General features: G+C 43.2%; 2 protein-coding genes across 5 annotated transcripts; one reads left to right on the forward strand and one right to left on the reverse strand.

The window, feature by feature from the left end:
- The first annotated feature begins 1,330 nt into the window (after nt 1-1,330).
- Nucleotides 1,331-14,828, forward strand: fbxo11a (F-box protein 11a). Of its 3 annotated transcripts, none has more exons than XM_033612705.2 (22): nt 1,331-1,611; nt 3,650-3,774; nt 3,883-3,964; nt 5,166-5,307; nt 5,590-5,719; nt 6,454-6,537; nt 6,626-6,758; nt 7,784-7,890; nt 8,010-8,121; nt 8,465-8,571; nt 8,820-8,957; nt 9,078-9,295; nt 9,405-9,585; nt 9,733-9,855; nt 10,136-10,221; nt 10,424-10,500; nt 10,724-10,867; nt 12,125-12,235; nt 12,368-12,475; nt 12,566-12,674; nt 12,772-12,870; nt 12,975-14,828. In XM_033612705.2, the coding sequence occupies exons 1-22, from the start codon at nt 1,518-1,520 to the stop codon at nt 13,102-13,104; spliced, it is 2,640 nt and encodes an 879-aa protein (XP_033468596.1). In that variant the 5' UTR covers nt 1,331-1,517; the 3' UTR covers nt 13,105-14,828. The 3 variants fall into 3 exon arrangements, 2 of the variants coding, with proteins under 2 accessions (XP_033468596.1, XP_033468595.1); XR_013487930.1 differs by having other exon boundaries at nt 1,334-1,611; nt 5,163-5,307; nt 12,566-12,616; nt 12,975-13,190; XM_033612704.2 differs by having other exon boundaries at nt 1,334-1,611; nt 5,163-5,307.
- Nucleotides 14,798-23,784, reverse strand: msh6 (mutS homolog 6 (E. coli)). Of its 2 annotated transcripts, none has more exons than XM_033612703.2 (10): nt 23,394-23,784; nt 21,567-21,769; nt 21,250-21,428; nt 18,477-21,051; nt 17,248-17,531; nt 16,955-17,072; nt 16,768-16,857; nt 16,492-16,646; nt 15,105-15,304; nt 14,798-14,976 (listed from the first exon to the last, which is right to left on the reverse strand). In XM_033612703.2, exons 1-10 carry the CDS (start codon nt 23,654-23,656, stop codon nt 14,895-14,897), a joined length of 4,149 nt encoding a protein of 1,382 aa, XP_033468594.2. In that variant the 5' UTR covers nt 23,657-23,784; the 3' UTR covers nt 14,798-14,894. The 2 variants fall into 2 exon arrangements, with proteins under 2 accessions (XP_033468594.2, XP_033468593.2); XM_033612702.2 differs by having other exon boundaries at nt 21,567-21,772.
- Nucleotides 23,785-24,039: the final 255 nt, after the last annotated feature.

The raw sequence follows: 24,039 nt of genomic DNA on the forward strand, positions 1-24,039 counted from the left end.
TACCATTTCACCAGCAGTTACATGTTTGCTAATTCTTAGATTCTACATATAAATTAATTTGCTGCATAGGTTTGGTTCTTCTGGCTATATTATTATTGTTATTATTATTATTATTATTATTATTAACAGATTAGCTTAACTAAGAATGCATTCACTTTATGGTGTGTAAGCCAAGATTGCACCAAATCACAAAAACTCAATAACACTGAGGGGAAAAGCATGTTTATTGGTTTTTGATATGTGGCTTTGTGACTTGTGAGGTCAGTGAGGTTTATTCCTTCTGATAAACTGGAAACTCCCTTGTAAAAATATTCTATGATGCAGTTTGAACAACTACAAAGACAGACTTTGTGATAATATACTCAAAACTTAGCCATCACAAGACAAATCTCTGAGCAAATGAGCGGAGTGACACTTTTAAAAGGGCAAGCAGGAGTGTTTGAGAGGCTGGTCTGCCGGAGGGTCTCCTCACAGTCAGCCCCAGTTCTCATAACTCAGACTCAGCCACATGAAAAATCTCATTTTGGCCACTCATTTCCACAATCCCATTTTCTGATTCACCATGCAAGGTTATCTGAGCAAGAGCGTTGCTCGGTAACTGAACCAGCTCCTCATCACTTCATACAAACTCTGCATAGTAATAATCATTAGACACTATTGATCCCTGAGGAGAAATGATCTTCTTAATTGCCTCATCTCTGAGCTTAAGCAATTATCCGTAGCCTAGTGTGGCTTCTGACTATCTGCCAAAGACAGCTTTTCTTTTCTTTATTTATTTAGCCTTTATTTAACCAGGTTGGTCCCATTGAGATCAAAGATCTCTTTTAGAGGGGAGACCTGGCCAAGAATAGCAGCAACATAGACCAATACTTTAATTTGTTTATTTTAGCTGATTATGCAAAATTAATTATGAATCTAACTTCAGGTCCCTGATCAAGCCACGGTCTACACAGGGGCCATCTCTATCATGGCATGACAAAATATCATCTATGTTATTGGATCAACTGGAGGATAAGTAGAATAAGGTGCATGTTTTTCTTCCAATGCAAGCAGTAGACTGTCAATGTGCCCTTGAGCAAGGCACCTACCTCCATTTATCAGGATTAGTATAGGCCCAGTGAGTGCACTCAGCTCCAGTGTGTAGGCTGATGGTGAGGCAGACTGCTCTGATGGATGCTTGAATGGTTGAGCTCACAAAGTAGATGCAATCACTGTTGAATAGACCGCCGTGGAAGGGGAAGGCGACGTGACGACGAGAGTTCCTCCCATGTGATGTGACCGAGGCCTGACGGACTGTGCCTGTCTGTTATGGCTCCTCCTGCTACAGTAGATCGGGGCCGGACGTAACACCAGCGCAGAGGAAAGGGAATAACACTCAGCCGAGACGTTTTTTCAGGTGCCACGGCTAAAGATGGCAGATCGTGCAATGCTGAAGAAAAAGACATAGATGATGTGCTCAGAGACGCCTCTTCTGCTGTGAAGGCTTCGACATTTCTTCAAGATTAACAACACCCCAAATGAACTCCGTCAGAGCAAGTAACGTTAGCAGAAGACCTAGGCGAGTCTCGAGGCCGCGCCCGGTGCAGCCGGACAGGAACCACCAGGAAAGAGGTAATGTTAGCTAAGCTAGCGTTAGCATCGCGGAACGGCTTGTCAAACAGCTAGCTTTGGAGCCAAACTGTATGTTTGGACAGATGTGTGTGTCGTGTATGTCTATGTGTAATGCGTGCATTAGGACAGCGGTGTTTGTTGCAGTAAGACACAGGGGAGCTAAGAGCAGTCTCAACGGGTCTCAGTGCAGCCAGGAAACACCGAGGCTTTTGTGTTTGTACCTAGCATTCAGGCCGCGCTTTGTTTTTGCCTAAATTTTGCCCCGAGTCGGTCTGTCTTTTGCTCGTCTGACCTCATGTTTCTGCTGAATTTTGTTTTTCTGAGCAGCTAACGTTACATTAGTGTTGAAAATGACAAGCGAAAGACAATGGTTAGCTTGGTTCATGGGTGACAAATGCAGGGAAGGGTACACAAAGTGGTTTCGCCAGTTGTCGTAGCATGCTAACTGAACGTAGCCTGTGCTAACATAGCTGTTATTATTAGCATGTTTGGCTAGCTATCTGCGTCCTGGCGTTTTCAGAAAGAAAGCCACAGCCGTCACAGATTTTGCAACGTTGAAAAGTCAGTGCGTGAATATAATGCTTGTCATTAATGTAACAACGTCACTGTTACAATTCAGTCACATTTTATTTGTTTTGTATCTAACTGTTACCGTAACGCGGTGTGACAGCAGGCGGTGTACTATAAACGGATATTGATGACGATATGTCAAAGTAAACATTAGCAAGGGGTGCCTTGTAATCATAGTTCCCATAGCTGAAATCTGGCGGGCACAGATCACTTAAATTAATGGTTGATTGTTAAATGTGATGCAGCGTTATAAAGTGGACCACTGGCATGTTGGATGATGTTTGATCTCACCTCACCAACTGAATGGCAATCAGCCAGTCAGCAGCAGACGGTTGAGTCTCGTTGTCTCTCACAACAGTGATTGTAAACATAAAAAGACCAAGGTAATGATAATGATAATGTTGCCCAAACAATCTACTTGAGAATGACCTGTCTTGTTTATCCTAACAGTGATTTATCTGTTTTCTTGAGAGCGTCTCCTGGTCCCAATTCATTTATTCATCAATGACCTGCCATGGCACATATTTCCCTCCGTCCAGATGTCTGCAGCATAGCTCAGCTGTCATTTTAAAGTGACATCTAATGAATTAATAATAGTGTGGTTGGTAACAGATTGACAATGGCATCTTTGCCCATTCGGCATCTTACAGTGTTTATTGCACAGTGTGTATTTGCTGTGACATTGATATACACCCTCAGACTCAAATGTGTTTATTTTAATCAAACAAGGCAGGACAACCTATAAATGATCCCAGTTTATAACTACAGAGAAGTTGCTTGAACCGGCCCAGTTTGTTGCACAGACAGTGTTTGTAGTGGTTACTGGCCTAGTAGCCGGGGAGAGTCATCCTTGCAACCAGAGCAACAAGAAGATAGAGTTTGCATCTCCCATCTGGGGTAGCTATCAACTCATCACGCTGTGGTGAATAGCCTTATAAATAGATGTCTGGTTTAGCTCAGGACTGATGCTGGGGTTGTTTTGTTTTTCTGTTGATTGAATCCACTCTTGATAGGGGATGTAATCAATGTGTAGCACACAGAGCAGGTAATGAACAAACTTGCTTTTGTTTTTTCTTGGTTTTGTCCTGTGACCTGTTGATCAATAGTGTTAAGGGCAATTGCTTCTGCTAATATGTTGTCACAGAATATTGTGTATTTATGTTTGAAAACTCAAAATCTAATAATATATGGTAGACAAAATGCTGATTGCTTAAATATATGTCAAAGACCTGATCAAGTAAATACTCATAGTGCTTACTAATGAATGGTACCTCAGGAGTATCCAGTTACCGACTCACTTTCTTTAATAAGTATATTTGAAATGTTATATCATGTGTATATGTTGTTGATGACACGTCAAAACATGTCTCTTCTGTATTTCCTTCTGTTGCATATCATACTGTGTTTTGGATTGCTTTGATTAATAGCATTGCAAGTAATCATTTTCCCTCTCTTCCACCATTTGCAGATGAGGACGTTCCTGCAGATATGGTCGCAGAAGAATCCGGTCCAGGAGCTCAGAATAGTCCCTACCAACTTAGAAGAAAGTCTCTACCCAAGAGAACAGTGTGTCCGACAAAGACAAACATGGAGGTACGTATACCAGGACTTCTTTAAAGATAGTACAAATCCCTCAAAGAGAATGCTGATTTGATTTGACTGATGTTTAAATGTCTCCACTGACTTTTCTGCAATCCACAGGGTGCTTCCACTTCAACCACAGAAAACTTTGGACATCGACCTAAGCGCCCCAGAGTTTCAGGAAAGTGTCAAGATTTACCAGGTAATTAGGAACACATTGTGTTAGATGTGACTGGATGTGTGTCTTCCTCATAAGTGCATGCACTGTTGTGTTTCTGACAGGTTGTGAGTGGTCGGTTTAAGGATTAAATACTTCTCCTTAAGTACAAAAACAGCAGTGTGTTGACTCATCAAATAGTGAATCAAGGCAAAATGTAGTTAGTCATTTTTGTTCGTTAGCAGTGGGCAGTTATGCATCATACAAAGTGTCACGTTGCTGTATGATTATTTTTTTTATTTTTTTTTTTGTAATTTTTGCAAATTATAAAATGTTGTTTCACTTTCAGTTTCACAATGAGAGGTCTGTGTATTGCCTAGATTCTGTTTGTGTAATGTGGTTTGTATGTATGTTCATGACACAGTTGTTTGCAGCTGCAGCACATCAGCAACATGGCACTTTTATTCTGTGTCCACCCTCAGTCCAGGTTTATCTTTCACTTAATGTCAACTTCTGGGATTGCAGCCTAGAAAAAGTAGATGTGTAATAATATCAACCTCTCAAGAGTTCAGATGATCTCTTTAGAAGCCTCGTTGGTTAAGACATGAAGTAGCACCATGAGTTTCACAAAGCGGAAATTATAGAGTCTGTTATTTGTGGTGTTCAGAGACTTTCTCACACGGTGCAGCTCTTGCCAAAGCAATCCAAAATAGATTTTTGCCTTGTTAGATGGCATTTGGTTCTGGCTTTCCATTCATCAAACATGGCTTTGTGGTGTCCAAGTGAATGGTCACACTGCCTTGTGTTGGGCGTACAGTAGCTCCACATGATCTGTTGTAAAAGCAAAATGACTTCCTCGTAGCAAGTATGACCTTTTTCTTATTTTACACAATACATCTTTTTGTTTAATCTTCGTTTCTTATTTTTGAGTTAGATGCAAAAATCCACACAAATAGCACCTTTATTTTTTGTTCATGATGATGAACATGATAAACAAAAACACAAGCACAATCCATTAGGATGATAATAGGGCAATTAGGATCATTACGTGCCTAAATGTTTCAAAGGAGTCTTAAACATTTCTGCAGAAATGTGTCGCTTATAAGACATAAGAGAGTTTTTTTTTTTATCCTCCTGTGATCTTGCTATAAATATGCTAGTATGGCTGTGGTTGTCTAACTCCACCCAAAACCCTCTCCTTTGAAAATATTTTATTCTAATTCCATGGTTGTCCTCCTCCCAGCAGCTCCAGCAGAGCAGTATTTGCAGGAGAAGCTTCCAGATGAGGTGGTACTAAAGATCTTCTCGTACCTGTTGGAGCAGGACCTGTGCCGTGCAGCATGTGTGTGCAAGCGATTTAGCGAGCTGGCCAATGACCCCATTCTCTGGTGAGACTTATTGCTGTCGGGAACCTTTCCTCTTGACCAATACCCTGTGCTTTTGGTCATGCTCATTTGTGTGTGTGTTTAATAAATGGTTTGAGGGCAGTTACAGTCCCATAGCTACTTGTTCAATTTATTTTGATTTGATAGTGCCTTTAGTTTGCCCTTGCATCTAATTTAAAGTAGTTGCACACATTTGAAAGCTGAATTAAGAAGGAAATCTGCATTTTGCTTGCCCTGATCAGAAACAAAATAATGCTGGCTATTGACTTCTATCTTGCATTTCAGGAAGAGGCTGTACATGGAAGTGTTTGAATACACACGACCCATGATGCACCCCGAGGCAGGGAAGTTCTACCAGATAAACCCAGAGGAATATGAGCAGCCAAACCCGTGGAAGGAGAGTTTTCAGCAGCTGGTATGGAACCTTGTGTGGGCTTACTGATTCACGAAATCACCAGCTTATAGCCTTGCCTTATGTATTTGTCTCCATAACAAACAAATAACTCACTGGCTTACGGCTTACAGACACTATTATTGCCTTTATGTTTGATATAGTACACTAGAAGAGTCAAATGCAGTTTCCAGAGCTTCCACTCTAAATAAATAAGGCCATGATAATATCACATTTTGAAAATACATAGAACTAAATAATAATGAAACCGACTGATCTGAAAGTCAGTTGGAAAGTTGTGGGGGTGGAACCATTAAGCACAAGTTGCTTCTCCATACAGCAAATTATGATACAGTACTTGACTAACTTTAAATGGGGAGTGTTCAGGAGACATAAATTAGTCCCGCTGCTTTCCTTTAATCTTTTTTGATATTTTTGTTGCCAAAAGTTGCTTCAGTGCGACTTTAAATCCTCCCGTGTACAGACAGCTAATGTCATGTGAAAGGGCAGCACCACAGGCCACAATGATGACATTCAGTATGCAGGGGATAGAGGAGAGCTATGTTTTTAAATTGTATTCCTTTGCGATATATTGACCTTTAGGATTGTTTTCTGTGGACAAAACTGTCTCAGGCATTTTTCCTGTGGATGATTTCCCCCATCTTGTCCAAATGCAATGTTAGTGCAATGTCATGTCTCAAGTTATTCATTATGAATTGTTCTGTACTGAAGTGTGAATAATCATATTTTCTTTACAGTATAAAGGCGCACATGTGAAGCCAGGCTTTGCAGAACACTTCTACAGTAATCCTGCCAGATACAAAGGGAGAGACAACATGTTTGTGAGTAAATTGTTCACAACATTTTTAAGATTTTTTGTTTTCTCTTTTATGCCCCAGTCATTCACCTGACTTGTGATGTTCCCTCTAGTACTACGACACCATTGAGGATGCTCTCGGAGGGGGTCAGGAGCCTCACTTTGACGGCCTGATATTCGTCCACTCTGGTATTTACACAGATGAATGGATCTACATCGAGTCGCCTATCACAATGATCGGAGCTGGTATGTGTGTTTGTGTGAAGTTTTGGTTACAGTTTCATTGTGGATTTGTGTAGTCTCTAATTTACAGCCGCAGTGTAGGACTAACATATAAATGAACATCCGAGTTCCACATAATGCTGATTACACCAGGGAACGTTCTCTGCTTATCGCAGTATACTGTAATTGTGGTGTCTGTAGCGACTTTCCTGTGCTGGGGTAGAGGAAGTGATGCTATTTACATCAACCAGCCAGAGTGAAAGCAGGCAGGAAGAAGGAAGAGACCATAACGACGGAGCATCAGCTAGGAGGATTGCAGAAAACCCCAAGAAGCATCCTTGAAAAGTTTCAGGAGTGGATGCTCCAGATGAAAAAAAGAAACTCTGCATTCAGAGAAAGGATTACAGTCAAAAAAGACTTAGAAAAGCGCTCATGGTGGCAGGGGAGATGCGCCGAGCTCACCTGAATGCATAAGTCATATGTTCATGTTGACCATGTTTGTGTAATTACTCTTAACTGCCAAAGGGGGGAGACGTAAAGTCCCACACTCCAGCTTTTTAGAGCAGTTGAGCCCATTTTTCAAAATTCATACATGTTACTTCTGTGGTCTAAGACAGTCCAAAAATATTAGTAAGCATTAACAACTCTCACAAATCCTACTACTAAAACTCTAATTTGTGATGTCATCAAGTAAAAAGTCAGGAGCTGCTCCAGAGACAATGCATCAGGAATGATGTTGTAGATGACACTTAGAGCACCCAGAGGAGTGATCTGAGTATATGGGTGCATTTTCTGTTCAGAGCTGAGAACACTACAATAGAATAAAGCTCATTTGGGTATACAGACATCCTGTGGGTGCACAAAATCAGGCTCCTATTCACTGTCTAACTGATGACATCACAAGTTCGAGACTTCTCTGCTTTCTGGCTTTGACAGAGGGTAGCTCATGTTCACAAGTAGTGATTGGATTTTCGTAGGCCATTGAAATAACATATTGGAGTTCTTAATTCAGGTGGTGTTCCCCTTTAACATTTCTGATTGTGTTGCAGCTCCTGGAAAAGTAGCAGAGAAAGTCATCATTGAGAACACCAGAGACTCGACATTTGTATTTATGGAAGGCTCAGAAGATGCTTACGTTGGATACATGACCATCAGGGTGAGATGACCTTTTCTTTATTTTTTTTGTTTGGTTTATAAGTCTACACATACAATACTGTCCTAAATTGTTCATATGAAAGCAATTGTTAGTTTCAGATTTTTTTCTCTCTGCTGCAGTTCAATCCTGACGATAAATCCGCCCAGCACCACAATGCACACCACTGCTTGGAGATTACAGTCAACTGCAGCCCCATCATCGATCACTGCATCATACGCAGCACGTGCACAGGTAAGTCCGCTGCTCCTCTGATCTACTTCAGTGGCTCCAAATCTTCAAAGCGGTCACAAGATAAATGTGAGGGATGGTGAGATTATTAATAGAATATGTAAGAAGGAGAAAATCAAAGTTATGCTTCATACATTAATGCAAGAGGTTGCAAGTAGACATTCCTTCATTAGAAGGGATCACAGGACACGACTGTCGGGAATCACTACTCTACTTGATGTTGATAGACTAGAATTCATATTCTGACCACTGGATATGTTTGAGCTGAAACTGAGCTTATCCATAACACAGTTTAGTTTGGCCTGGATGTCGGTGCACTAATACATGTCTGTTCTGATTGTTTCAGTGGGGTCAGCTGTCTGTGTCAGCGGTCAGGGTGCTTGTCCCACGATCAAGCACTGCAACATTAGCGACTGTGAAAATGTTGGTCTTTACATCACTGACCATGCACAGGTAATACACACCTACTACATTAAGACTTAAAGACATATCTCAGCATGTATTTTATTGTACAGTTGGTATTTTATCTTCACAAGTAGTGAATTTAACAATGGCAGCAGAGCACATCTTTGTCTCTGTGAATGAAACTAGTCTGGCTTTTTACATGTGAGGTTAAAATAATAGTATGACAAAGTAAAAGTGTAACATGGACACAAACATTTTTAAAGCCGTAAATGAATGCAACACTGTTCTCTGTTCAGGGCATATATGAAGACAATGAGATCTCAAATAACGCTCTGGCTGGAATCTGGGTTAAAAACCATGGCAACCCAATCATCAGACGGAATCACATCCACCATGGCAGAGATGTCGGCGTTTTCACATTCGACCACGGCATGGTATGATACACCTGTGTTTGGATTGTGTGCTGTCTCTGCAGTGCAGTGTTACTGTGTAAAGGCTCGGTTACACAAAATTGATGAAACACACAGTAATGTTGTTTCTCTGTCGCTTTCAAGGGTTACTTTGAGAGCTGTAACATCCATAGGAACCGTATAGCCGGCTTTGAGGTGAAGGCATACGCCAATCCAACAGTGGTTCGTTGTGAGATCCATCATGGGCAGACGGGGGGCATCTACGTGCACGAAAAGGGCCGCGGCCAGTTCATCGAAAATAAGATCTATGCAAATAACTTTGCTGGGGTGTGGATCACCTCTAACAGCGACCCCACAATAAGGTCAGTGTGGCCAGGCTTTCAAAGATTCAATACTAATTTGAAAGTGTCATCTAAAAGGAATCAAATTAAGCACAAATTAAAATGAGTTGTTTCTTTTTTCCAAATACAGGGGTAACGCCATTTTTAACGGCAACCAAGGTGGCGTTTATATTTTCGGTGATGGCCGAGGCCTCATTGAAGGGAACGACATCTACGGCAACGCCCTGGCGGGAATCCAGATCAGGACGAACAGCTGCCCTATTGTGAGACACAACAAGATCCACGATGGCCAGCATGGCGGCATTTATGTGGTAAATATAAACCCATGAAGTTACACCAGCAGTGTCTTTTCCCCCTCTTTCATAGTCCTACATCTTGGATCATTTTCACATCCTCAGCTTTCTTATGCTGTAATTCAGAGATATGCCAGTGATGTATGGTGGTTTTGTATCACGCAGCATGAAAAAGGACAAGGCGTAATCGAGGAGAACGAAGTGTACAGCAACACGCTGGCAGGAGTGTGGGTGACAACGGGCAGTACGCCAGTGCTGAGGAGGAACAGGATACACAGCGGGAAGCAGGTACGATTACAGACTGGTTACAAGTTTAATGGTGAGGAATAAATGTAAAGTGACAAACTAAAGATGTACACCGTTATCTGGTGGGATGTAGTGACACTGGTGTGCTTATTTCATACTTATGATGTCACAGTGCAATATGGGACTGGCTTACTGTTGTATAATTGTTATTTTACTTAATTTTTTTCATGTTGGTAGCTTCGTCACATTGAAACAAATTTATAAAATACATTTTAATACCAAGAATAAATGAGAGCTTATACATTTTCTGTCATTTGAACAGGTTGGGGTCTACTTCTATGACAACGGCCATGGCGTTCTGGAAGACAATGACATCTACAATCACATGTACTCTGGAGTTCAAATTAGGTTTGTGGGAATATTCACCTCAATCCTTCATGACAGTGACACAAAATTAGTCTCATTGTGTTTTGTGCAAGTTTGGATAGACTGATAATAGATAAATGTCTGAATAAAGTCTGACTTGTCCTGATCTTAAAATGGGGAAGGAAATGCCTTCAGCATTAGTGAAGCAGTGGATCAGCTGTAGTGTGTGTGCTGTTTTTGACAGGACTGGCAGCAATCCCAAAATCAGGCGGAACAAGATCTGGGGAGGCCAGAATGGAGGCATTTTGGTTTACAACTCAGGTAGGAAGCAGAAAAATCTTTTCTGTTTGATTTTTCTCCAGAGCGCAGATCATCTCTTCCCCCCAAGAGGTTGCTTTCTGTCGGGATTAAATCGATTTACTTGTTGACACCTGACAGAGTCAGTGGCCTCTGTGGCTGTTGCTGATAAACAGTTTGATGAATGTGACAAACAGTTCCCTTGTTGCCCTAATAATGAAACATGAATATGTGTGGGGTTTTTTAGGCTTAGGCTTCATCGAAGACAATGAGATCTTTGACAATGCCATGGCAGGAGTGTGGATCAAGACGGACAGCAACCCCACTCTGCGGAGGAATAAGATCCATGACGGGAGAGACGGCGGGATCTGTATATTCAACGGAGGAAGAGGTAATTTATTTATTGCATGGAAATTAGGGGATAATTACCAGCTTCATTAAAGGGGCCCTGTGGAGTTCTCTTGTAAGCAAACAAAAATGATGTTTACATTGAGTGTTTCCCACAAAAACTCATTGTGTATCCTTGAGAAAAACAGTTTCAAAGTGCGACTAGAGGTTGAAACTCCATAGGGAACCTTTAATGGGAACTTATTATGGTGTACTTATTTTCTGTTATAGCAACATTGGATTACCAATTTAAAGAGGCCAATGTTTCACATATGTAAAAGTAATCCCAGTGAGCAAAAACCTGTGCGAATAGAGAAGCTGACGTTAGCACATGGCAGATTTTTTTATATGGTCATTATGCTACTGCAAGTGTTGACATGACCTAGTGTACACTGTTACATGGAGCCACATGCTAACATCAGGGAAACGTGATCTTGGTTGCCGGTGTTTTTAACTTTTCCCAGGTTTCGGATCATATTCTCGCTGGAACATGTCCATTAGTAAAGATTTGGTTTAGAGGCTTTTATTAGGGATTTTTCACAGTACAAAAAAGTGCCACTACAGTCCATGTCAGTCACTCCCTGGCTGAAATGGAGGTGCAGAGATGTTAAGAGTACAGATACAGAAAACCTGGAAACACTGACCAATCAGATCAGACTTTTTCAGCAGGGGGGCATAGAGACAGGCACTAAAGCGGAGCATTTCAGATACAAGTATGAACCTGAAAATGAGCATAATAGGTCCCCTTTAAGCCTCAGAAATGCAGAGCTGTCTGACATTATGCTGGCTAGAGTGTGTGTTTATTGTCTATGGAAATGCAACCTCATGTAGTTTGATAGATTGACATAATCCTCACAAATAATTCTAGTAGCACACTTAATATCTCTAAGCTCTTCCTGACATTCTGTGAGCAAGCGAACTCTAGCAAATGGAGCACGAAAAATTATCCAGATACACTATCAGCTATGACAGTCGGGGAGCCTACTGAGCCTAGCGAGCAGCTTGCTCATGCTCTGGAAATAGGTTGGAGGTGTAAAACCAAGGCGAGTGTTTTTTGTTTGTTTGTTTTTTTCAAGCAACTCACGTCACTTAGCCTGTTCACTGATGCACAGCAGGTTAGGACATCTTCAGTGGGAAAAACAGAACAACCTGATGTTGGCTTGTTTGTTCATTTGCATCGTGTCCAGTTGGGGAAGAGATGTAAGACGTTTGTGCAGTTTAATTTTCATGTCAGCGGTTTGTGGCTGTTTTCTGTCCGCAGGTTTGTTAGAGGAAAATGACATCTTCAGAAACGCCCAAGCAGGAGTCCTCATTAGCACCAACAGCCACCCCGTACTGCGAAAAAACAGGATATTTGACGGCTTCGCAGCAGGTAACAGGCTGTAATCTGTTATTTAAACGTCTTAACTAATATGTGTGTGTATAAACAAACAAGAGGTACAGTATGCCTAACTAATTGGAGCTAGGAGCATCTGTAATATGAGCTGTCTTTTTTTACTACTAGGTATTGAGATCACCAATCATGCCACAGCGACCCTAGAGGGCAATCAGATCTTCAACAATCGCTTTGGGGGATTGTTTCTTGCATCTGGGGTCAATGTCACTATGAAAGGTACTCTCTCTGACACACAGATTTGACACATTCATTCAAAAATGTAAGTGACCTGTAAGCTTACCAGTTTGTTTTTTTTCCCTTCTCCAGATAATAAAATAATGAACAATCAAGATGCCATTGAAAAGGCTGTGAGCAGAGGTCAGTGCCTGTACAAGATTTCAAGTTACACCAGCTACCCAATGCACGATTTTTACAGGTAATTTGTGTTTATGCTCGCAATCAAGATGACTCGCAGGTCAACAGTTTGTCTGTTTTGTTGTTGTTGTTAACACGCACAATTTGGGTTCCCGCAGGTGTCACACCTGTAACACAACAGACCGCAACGCCATCTGTGTGAACTGCATCAAGAAGTGTCACCAAGGACATGACGTGGAGTTCATCAGACATGATAGGTCAGTCCTATAAATGTGTACAAAAAGAGGATTGTTTATGTATATATTGGGCTTTTTTCTTTATGCCTTAATGGAGTTTAACTAAATGATTTCTCCTCCTGCAGATTCTTCTGTGACTGTGGTGCGGGGACACTGTCAAATCCTTGCACGTTAGCTGGAGAGCCGACTCATGACACAGACACACTGTATGACTCAGCTCCTCCTATAGAGTCCAATACACTGCAGCACAACTGAGCCTGAGACCCGAGGTCCCTTTGCGCTTCAGCAGTAATGGACACGAGACACTTTAAAATGTGCAGTGGAGGAGATCCAAACTAAAATACAGAGCATATACAGTGACTTAAAAAAAAAAAAGACTTGGACATAAATATGCTAAAAGGAGACATTTAGAGAAAAAAAAGTCTGATTATGGATGCCTCGCTTTTTCTTTTTCTTCAATTCTTTGACAAAAAAAAAAAAGATGACATCAGTGGGAGCGAGCAGAAGAGCAGCTGACTCAGGGTTTGTGGGTGTGTTGGTTTTGGTCGAGCAAGTGGAGCTGGTGAGAGACGGACAAAAAGCCACCGAGGCTCACCTGCTTTTTTTTTTAAGAAGCGGAAGAACGAAATACTGCAGTCATGTACAGACCCATCGCGGACAGACGCTCAGTCAGAAGAGGCACAACTTTTCTCACACAGAGGCGAAAAGGCCCCAAATACAACAATGCTTCCATCACTGGGCAATCGACGTGCTCGTATGATACGTACGGGAAAAATGACCTAGCACTTCAGCTTTTTTTTTTTTTTTCCTCAAGACAACTGTTGAGATTTGATTTTAATGCTTTTTGTGTAGTTTTGTATTTTCATGCAAAAATCTTACTGTACTTGAATGTCTTTATTTTATTAAATGTGTTCATTTTTTTTTGGTTATTATACCCTAGAATTGCTGTAATTATACATGTCGCAGTATCTAACTTCTTTCTGTGAAAGAGATCAGAGAAAAGAGAGGAAAAAACACTAAACATTTTCTCCAGCAATGTTGACTCGTTTTACATTTGCAATACCGAACAATAGATGCTGAAATGTGCTTTCACCAGACTTGTGTAGCTTTCTTTCTGTTTGGAGTAGCATCATAAGTGTTTGTCTTCGTAAGTGAGATTAACTGTTGTGATATTTCAGTCCGTTTTACATAATCTATGCATATTTTATGTTTATTCTGTTTGTGTTGGTCTTTTGTGCAGGACCCAATTTACAGGAGAAGAGACACGGGGCAAGATCAAGCATTTTTTTACTCCAGGCTGCAGTTGTATAATAATATAGGGGGTGTAGTTTGTTTAGCCAGATATCCCCTTGATATTGTAATTAAGATGCAGCCTCTTCTTTACGTACCAAATAAAAACACATTGCTGTCTGGGGTCAGGGCATTATAATGCATCTGTTAGGAAATCATCCAAGGACATTTGGATGCTTGTACCGTCTGTGGTACATTAACTTCACAGTAGATTGTATAATCTACATCTTGCCCTCAGAATCAATGGTTGTCTTGAACGACAGGCACAAATGCTGCTTCCTGGCCTGTTGAGATATTTTCTTTAGCTGACAGACTTCATTTTTCACTATAGGTCCAAGGAAAAGAGACAAGTCTTGTGAAAGCACAGCTAATTTTGATGTGTTTTCCCCCTTGTTTGCCAATGTTGCTGGAGAATTTAAAAGGCTTTTACTCTACTGAAGCTGAGACAAGTATCTATACACAGCACTATATGGTTTCATTGCCCCCCCTCGTCCCTCTCCTCCCCATTCATGTGTACTGGTGATTGTGGGTTCTCATACAGACTGAAATGTATGCATGTATCATAACATCTAGACTTAATATATTGTGAAGTATTCAATAACCGTTATGTAGGCGCTAGCGTGAATTAAAAGGGTTTAATTTCCTAGATGAAACATTGTCATTTTTTAAAAATAAACTTTATTAGATCATTACAGTAGTGTTTTTTCAAGTGCTGAGAGAAACTGATTCAGCAACAACAAAGCATGTTTTCAAAACTACAGGGTGTTGAGCATCTGAACAAGTGAAGCAAAGTGTGTGTTGCCCAGGGTAGAGTCTTCAGCGAACTGACACAGCTTCCTGCAAGACGAGAAAAGGGGGAAAAAGTCACAACTACGCTTTAGCATTTCCCAATACCAAGTGAAACCCTTACTATGGATGTCATTGCAGTAGCTACAGAATATTTAAACCCAAATACTAATGCATACTTGAAGAGTCTGAGGCTGATGGTGCTCCTCTCAAACTCTCTGGCCTTCCTGTGTCCCGACTGAATGACCTCCTCTGGCAGGCTGGCGAGTCGAGCGGCGTTGAAGCCGTAACTCTTGGGGCAAGCACCGGAGATGAACTTGTAGAGGAATGTGATGGTCTCCTGACTTGGATCCTCGCATTCATTCTCCACCATGCACGCCTAGGGGGGAGAAAGCAGGGACATTATACTTAAAACCAGAGCACATGTTTCAGAATCATTTTAATTGCTGGATATATTTTGGCTTTTTCCTATTTAACACACACGCACACACACATTATGTGCTCTATGAGACTACACCAAGATATGGTTTATTGACTTTTAAGAGAGCTAAGCTCATTTGTATGAAATAATATACTAAAAACCTCCCAGGCTCTATATGAAACCAAGAAATGTGACTTGATAGGTAAATTCCCTGCCCCAAAGTTTTACAATCAGAAAATGGACTACACAACTGTATATAAGGATGTTTTTTTTTGTTTTGTTTTTTTGCCCCCGATCCCAATGTGAGTCATGTAATATTGAATATCTGCAGATACTGAGTCCCGATCCGATACTTGTATTTTCCTAGATAATACAGCTGCAAAATAACAAAGTCTCGTAAAATCTTTTTGGCCTTGTCGCTGTCGAGGTAATTGTCTTCTCCCTCTAAGAGTATTCTCCAGTGTTAGTTGCCTCAGTGCAGCCTGTGTCTGAGTTAGCCTCCCAGGAGGAACTATTTTCCACTGAGTGTTTATTTGTTGTCTATAGGCTACATCTTGTGTGGATTAGGCAACATTAATATATTATTCTTACTGGCTTTTTGCTCACAGGGCTTTTGTTGCCCTTGCAGTGGTGTGATGAGTGTGGTTGTTCTAAGCTCTGCACCGCTCTCTGTCTTTCCTTCAAGCAGGGGAGCGGTGAAACAACACTAGGCGCCATAGATGGCAGCAAAATGCAAGACTAAGAATGAGCTAAAATGAAATGACTGCATATAACTCTAATATATAATATAAATAAAAGTTTGCAGTCGTTTATACAAACGCGCGCGCACACACACACACTCGAGCTCAGTGAAGTGGAGGAGAGCCACAGTGCGGAGAGTTGACGACAGCTACACTCCGCATTGCTGTGCATGAAAACTGGGTGTGACGGCTCACATTAAAACAAAGGATCGGATTAAATGCCTTGATTGGCCCCAATACCAATTTCTTAGATCTGACTATGGCTCCACTGCATATTACGTAAAACAAACAATCAACCATTTCTGGAAACATTTGTCAACATGATCAATCTGTTTACATTTTAACATTCCCAAGCTGTTTGCCCTGCAGTACAGTACTTGGTGTATTTAGCGTTGCTGTACTCACCATGTGGCCCAAGCGCACAGCAGGGCTTTTGGCGTAGTCCTCCACCAGGGAGTGGTAATGTGTGGAGAAGAGGGTGCGACAGCAGATCTTCTCAGCAAGCTCCTTCACAACAGCACTGGCAATCGCTGTGCCATCATATGTGGCTGTGCCCCTTCCTGCAAACAGGTCACAGCTGAATGGTTAGACTCTAAATACACCACAAGAACAAAACAGTGCTGTGGAGCCTGCCTGTAATGTTCACCGCTGAATAAGGCATAATTAGCAACAAAGACGTACCTAATTCATCCAGGAGCACGAGCGAGTGTTTAGTGGCGTGGTGCAGGATGCTGGCAGTTTCACTTAGCTCCACAAAGAAGGTACTCTCCCCTAAAGAAGACATATTTGTAACACATGCTTAGCCCCTGAAGTGAGAGCTTAAGACATCGTCCCATATGAGCTACATGACAGGAGTTCATAACATTACCAGCCATGATGCGATCTGAGGCTCCCAGCCGAGTGAAGACTCTGTCAACTGGTGTGAAGCGCAGGCTCTCGGCAGGAACATAGCAACCCAGCTGAGCGAGGATGATCACAAGTCCACACTGTACAAAAGGAGCAGCACAGTGTCTCAATATGGGCCAACAGAGACTTCAAACAGACCCGCATGGTCCAAGTGAATGTGAAATTCAGATTACTTCCTGTCTATCACTGTTAAGGTTTTGTAGTCTTACACACATGGAGGAAACAATAAAATATTTGTTACATAAAGTGACCCACCTGTCTCATGAGGGTAGACTTTCCACCCATGTTTGGCCCTGTGACGAGGACACAAGAGGCATGCTGCTTTTCTTCATCAGTTTCACTGCCACCAGGGCAGCCAATGTAGACATCATTAGGTATGAAGTCATCACCAAAAAAGGTCTTGGTGACACAGGGGTGGCGGGATCCAGTGAGGTCAAGGAAGGGCGCTACTTGGTCATCGCTTTCGGGCAGCACCACCTGTGGCCTGGTCATCGGTCCATCTCCACCCTGACTGTAGCGTGACAGGGCCAGCAGCACATCTGAAAACAATTCACAGTTGAGGATTTAGCGCTAATCCAGTTGGCCTTTTGACCTAAAAAAGAGAGAACTACCTACCTGCGTTTTTAATATTTTATCTTTTATCTTTATCATTTTATGGGGTGATTCTGCAGCTAAGCTCTTAACACTAAACAAACAAGTAAAACCAAGCATAATCTGCAGCTCAGTGATGGCCCAGTGGTAGGAAAACACATTATAAGCACATTATCTTACTGTACCACAGATCAGTAATAAACTATGCAATTATCTCTGCCTCTGTCAGGAGCAAACACCACTACTTAATTTCCATAACAATGAAAAACAAACTAATGAGTGTCAACTTAGCCGAGTGGAATAATGGAATAATTACTCAGTGACGGCAAGATTACAGCGAGCACTCAGACCGGCACAACATCATCATCTTAAATACAAATTATGGAGGTATATCTGTAGCAGCTGCAGGAAATGTATTCAGGGCAGACACCTGTGATGCAAACTCATCTTCACAAGCCCAAAACAGCAGCAAGTTTTTTTCCAGAAACATAAAAGGAAATTGCACAGTGGGGATGCGATGAAAACCTGATGTTTTGTACTGCAGTAATTTAAACGCAGCAATCACTTTATGAATTTCAGAATCAGAATTGTGTACATAATAGTTCTGACTAGTCTTGATTTTTATTTGTTGAGCTTTGTTGTTTTTGTTCCTGGCTGTTGTGTCTGTTTCTGTGCAAGTACACTGAGAGCAATTTAAAAAAAAAAAAAAAAGGAATTTACACAGAGATACTTTGCCGGTAATGGTAATGCAGAAATTTGTCACGTGATGCCTTTAAATTCCTGCAGTACAAAGAACAAGGCGCTGTTCGTCTCGTCCCCATGGGGTAAATTGCGGTCATGTTTCTGAGAAAAAACTAACTGCTGATTAACAAGAATAAAAAGACTGTAATTACCAATCACTGCCATGCACTCCACACCAGTCTTCCAGTCTTTGTAGTTCTTGTCAAAGTTGTAGAAGAGCCTCCTCATGCAGTCTTTCAGCGCAGCGTCTCTCTTCTCCTCAAATCCTTGCAGCTCTGAGAACAGCCTCTCCGTCTCTTTAGTCACGTACCGCTTCCAGCCTTTCTTTGTCGACTTCACCTCGTACTCCTCGGGAATATTCCTCTCGGAGACGCTGTCGGGCACCTCCATCTGGTAGCGGTTTCGCCCAGTTCCCCAGTAGGACATGTTTTTACAGCCGAGTCTCTTCTTCTGTCTGTCCAGGTAATCCTGCAGCTCTCGCTCGCAGTTCTTGATTCCAGTCAGAGCCTGGTCGAAGTCTGGGTCAAAGCCAGCTTTGGGGGTGATGACACCAGTGGTGCGAGCTTTCTGGTGGTCAAAGGCTGTATCCCAGCGCTTGAGTTCAGCAGAGAGGTCGGGGAAGAGGCCATCCTTTTCGCCTTTCAGACTGGTGACTTGACGGAGCAATGTGGATTGAGATTCCCCTGAAACTGGAGCAAGGACACTGATGATCTCCTGCATAGTTTTGAACCCTTCCAGTGCTGAAAGGAAGTCTGCTATCTTGCGCTTGCTGTAGGTGACCTCCTCATAGAGAACGGCTCTGCTGTCAGGGTGATCCTGGCTCTTCAGCGGAGTGCCAATGCTGTGGATTTTACTCAGGAGACGCTCCAAATCTGGGAGTTTCTTCAGCAGGTCTGAGACTTCAGTAGCCTGGGCCTGAGCTCCCATCAGTTCATCCACTGCGTCCAGTCTGTCCTTGATGGATGTGGGGTTACACAGAGGAGCACAGAGCCACTGCTTCAACAGCCTCTTGCCAAACGGGGTACAGCAGGTGTCCAAACGCTCCAGCAGTGTCCCTTCTGTTCCTCCGCACCCATTCTGAAAGATTTCTAAGTTTGCCAGAGTCACTCCATCAAGAACCATCCGCTGACGGGTCTTTGCAAAGAAACTGGCAGGTCCAGCTGCTTTCTCCAGCTCAACATCAACAGGGACATATTCTTCAAAGTTGGCCAAAGAGAGCAGCTCCTGGTCCACCAGACATTTCTTCAGGTAGAAAATACATCCACCCAGTGCTGACAGAGCCAGCTCATAGCCCTCTTTAGGAGTAAGGCACAGTGAGTCACTCTCAGAGGTCATCTTTTTTATAAGAGCAGGAAGGATGTCATTCCCTGTATCCTTGTCCTTACCAGCAGCCTCTCTGAAGTAATCTTCTTCTGAGAGGGTTTTCAGAGTCTTCTGAGCATCCCAGAACTGGGTGCCTGCATTAAGTCCTTCCTGCAGAGCGGAGGACAGAGAGGCTTTGAGTATTTTGCGTGTTTCAACAGATGGGTTTCCCTTTTCAAACAGCACTTCAGCAGGGGCAAAGTGTGCGATCAGGGTACGCAGACGTGAGCAGTGACGATCGTCTGGGAACTGACCAACGTGAAAATAACCCACAGACGTATCTACAAAGCAGACTCCATATGTACGGCAACGGCCAGAGCTTTCTTCTTCAGCCTTTTCCTTTAAGCTCAGCAGGAACTTACTCTGACTCTCAGAGGGCGCACCGTCCAGTACACTGTAGGTTTGGGTACCACGTGTGATAATGCGGCACACTTCTCTTCGTACCACACGGTCAAACTTTGTGGGCTTAGCCATGGTCTTACAGCGTGCTTCCATCATCTCTGGGGTCTCCGTCTGCTCCACACGTGCCACCTTGTAGCCTTTCTGGACCAGTACATCTGAAAAACGTCCAAAGCCAATCTCTGGGAAGCCCGAGTGTGCCCAGGTCCCCTTCATGAACGTTAGTCCCATCTCGTTGACTCCGACCACAGCATCCATGTGATACAACTCATAAAACTTCCCCACCTTGTAGAAAATGACTGTGTCAAACATCTCAGATTTGAGCTGCCACCACCGACGCATACCCGGAGTGACTCTGTTTAGAAAGTCTTCTGGCACATACAATGTGGTGGGATCATAGTCATCCTCTGTCTGTCGCCGCCTCCGGCGGTCTTTCCTCTTGCCATCCTGCAACCACTCCAGCTTCTCGTGGTCCCAAATTGTTGCACCTCCACTGGCGCCTGATCCGTTTGTCTGACTCTCAAAGCTCTCTGGGGCAGAGAAGGCTGACAAACGGGACTTTGTGTCGAGCGCAACAGCTGCTGGAGCTCGTTTTGGTGTGTTCGAGGGGGCAGAAAGTATCTTGGCTTTTGCAGGAGCAGGCTTTTCTGCAGGACGTTTGCGCTTCGCAGGCTTGACGGGGCTGTCTACTTCTGACTCTTCGGGGCTCTCCTCTTCCTCCTCTTCACTGCTCACAGTTGCTGCTTCCTCCTCATCCTCACTGCTGGAGGCAGCTTGTTCTGGTTTGAATTCCTCATCTGAGCCATCGCTGTCTGAGGCCACAATTATGCGACGACGCTTGGCCTTATTTCCCTTTTCTGTTGAAGCACGGGATGAACGTCGACCAACCTTGGGCGACTTCACTTTCTCGTTTTTCTGTTCTTCCTCATCACTGACCTCTTCATCAGTCACTGTTGACTTGTCAACCTGAAACACACACAAAGGAGGACATTTAAAAATAAAAACGTGTAACCTGCCCCACTGGCCTGATTAGATATATCAAACACTCTGTTTTACTAATGATGAGAAAGAGACATTAGAATGACATTGTTATTAGCTATAGTGAAATACAGACTTTTATATCCACATTATCTACATAGCAATCAATTATAATCACACTTTCACCTCCATTTCTTCTTCATCGTCATCCTCTTCCTCATCAGACGGATCCATACAGATAGGCATCTTTAATCTTTTCTCAGGGCTGTCAAACATCACTCCATCAGCGAGCTCCATTGCACGACGGATTATGGGTTTGCCGCTGAAGAACACTCCTCCTGTTTTAGCATCACTGCTGTCAGAGCCTGCAAAATAGTTCAAATGAGACAACTCATCCAACTATAGTAAATACTGTCATGTAGCTTGCTGGCAGGACAAAGCACATTATAGACACAGCTTTAAGATTATTATTGTCATTAATTAAGAGACGAATTGAAGCCAACCTTGGTACTCTCGGATATATTTGGTGCTGACCCATCCTCTGGTAGCAGGTTCATCAAAGAAATGGACATGTATACGTTGGTCCCGACCACGGCCCCTCATCTGCTGTCCAGTCAGAGGTTGGGGTACTACCATGCATGGCCACCAGGGGTGTCCCTCCAGTTTTGCCCACACAAGGGTGCCAGCACTGAATGGGCATGTGTTGCTGCTGAAGGAAGGAAAAACAGTCGTTACGTGTAAAACTACAGCTGCTCCCCCATGGCATCTAAAGTCAGATTGTGTCAAACTGATATACCGCAGCTCTGAAAAGCTACTGTAGTACAACATATTGAGTATCAACCATTCATGAAACTGAATTACATCTTCAAGTAAAAGTTAACAGACACTGTCCTTTTAATATTTTTACATTTTGACTAAATTGACTAAATAATGTGTATGCCAGAGAATTTATAAAGGCAGTCCTATTTCTTTTTCATGGAGTTGCATATTTTATATTTAACATTTTCTGTCACACATTTCTTTGTCAATTAAAGCACCACAATTTAACTTTACCCAGTCTGTGACACCAGGTGTCAGCACGCCCAGGTCCACGCCCCTGCAGGCAGTGGGCCCACAGGGTGGCTCCATGTTATTCATTCAGGCTGAGCCCGATCGGGCCCCACGACCCAGTGTCCCCATACCTGGTGAGGTACACTGTCCCCAAATGTGCCATTTCATCGTGGTCTTCTTGAACCGCTCTTAGTCTGGCCCCTCCCCTGGGACCACTTTGCCTTGGGAGACCCTACCAGGGGCTATTAGCCCTGGACAACACAGCTCCCAGGATCACAGGGACACACAAACCCCTCCACCACGTTAAGGTGGCGATTCTTGGAGAGGGAAAATGGTGGATTGCCCCCTTCGGGTTGGGAGATAGCTACTGCCCCAAGCGAGGGAGTTCAAGTATCTCGGAGTAGAGCCTGCTGCTCCATCGCGTCACAAGGGGTCAGGTGAGGTGGTTTGGGCATATGAATAGGATGCCTCCAGTTAGAGGTGTTCCGGGCACATCCAACTAGTAGGAGGCCCCAGGGCCAACCCAGAACATGCTGGAAGGAATACATATCGTGCCTGGCCTGGGAACACCTCTGGGTTCCCCAGGAGGAGCTGGAAAGCGTTACTGGGGAGAGGGACGTCTGGACTGCTTTGCTCAGCCTGCTGCCTCCGCAGCCCAGCTTCATATAAGCAGTTGAAAATGAATGGATGAATGGAATTTATCTTGTGTGATGTTGAAGTATAATGTTACCTAGGCTCCTGCATCATTGCAATGTTTGCATCAAGGACCACAATGATATCAAATCCTGAACTATATTGCTGACATTTTTGAAAACTACACACGTGATTTTACGAGCAGAGCAGAGGGACTGCCACGCCACGAGTTCACAAAGCCAATAACCACCTCCCCATTAGCTCATGTTGCTCTAACTTCAGACAGTCCTCAACGTCTAACTACACAAAGTAACAGTCATTGGTACATTTCGCATTTATTCTCTATAGCATGTACGTTACTGTTGTTGAGCTGGATGCATTTTCACTGGTTTGACAAAGTCACCTGTGATTCAGAATAAAGTTAAAGTTTCCAGCATGATGGTAACCCCAACTTCACCTGTTACATAACAACAAAGAGGCTGTAGCAAATGAACATGCAGCTTTCATGCGTCGAGTAACGTTAACACAAGCACCATGCAGCTGCATCTTTCCGGGGCCTTGCACACAATCCTTAGCAGAGATGAAACACGCAGCAAAACGTGTCTCCAGTAATTACCCTGCTCCCAACATGCTCACAGCTAACTCACCTTTGTTTGGTTGTTGCGGCCTTGTCGCCAAATAGTTTGCTGAACCCTCCTTTCACAGACTTGTCGTTAGTTTTCGCTTTAACTTTGTTGGCCTTGGCTGGTTGTTGCTGCTGTGTCTGTTTAGCTTCTTCTTTCGGAGAGGAGCTGGACTTCTGTACGGAGGACGGCAGGTCCGCCTCGGCCGGAGAGGGACTGGGCTTCGGCTTGGACACCGGCGGCGGAGACTTTGTGAAAAAGTTGAAGAGGGAGCTTTGCTTCGCCATGTTGTGTTTTTACTGCACTAGTGAGATAATCCTAACGACACTGTCCTGAGCCTCCATGCAGCGCCTAGCACCGAGCTACACAGCCTCACCGCGCGAGCGCATCCCGTTCGCGGGAAAGACGCCCACGGATGTTGTGGGAGTGGACACGAGCCTCCACCAATGACAAGCGTGATTACTGTAACATGGACGTCACGTGGTGTCAACACGACTTCCCTTAGCGCGCGGGGAAATCTTTTTTTTTTTTTTTTTAACTTCCCTTTCCCTCTAAATGTTATTTCCAACCAAAGAATACACACATATAACATTCAGTTTGAAGGCTTCCTTCTACATTTTCCCACATCGCTCATATCAACATGAATCACTGTCACTTTTTGCTTTGAGGT

This window comes from Epinephelus lanceolatus, chromosome 17, assembly GCF_041903045.1.
Source record: "Epinephelus lanceolatus isolate andai-2023 chromosome 17, ASM4190304v1, whole genome shotgun sequence".
Classification (NCBI taxonomy): domain Eukaryota; kingdom Metazoa; phylum Chordata; class Actinopteri; order Perciformes; family Serranidae; genus Epinephelus; species Epinephelus lanceolatus.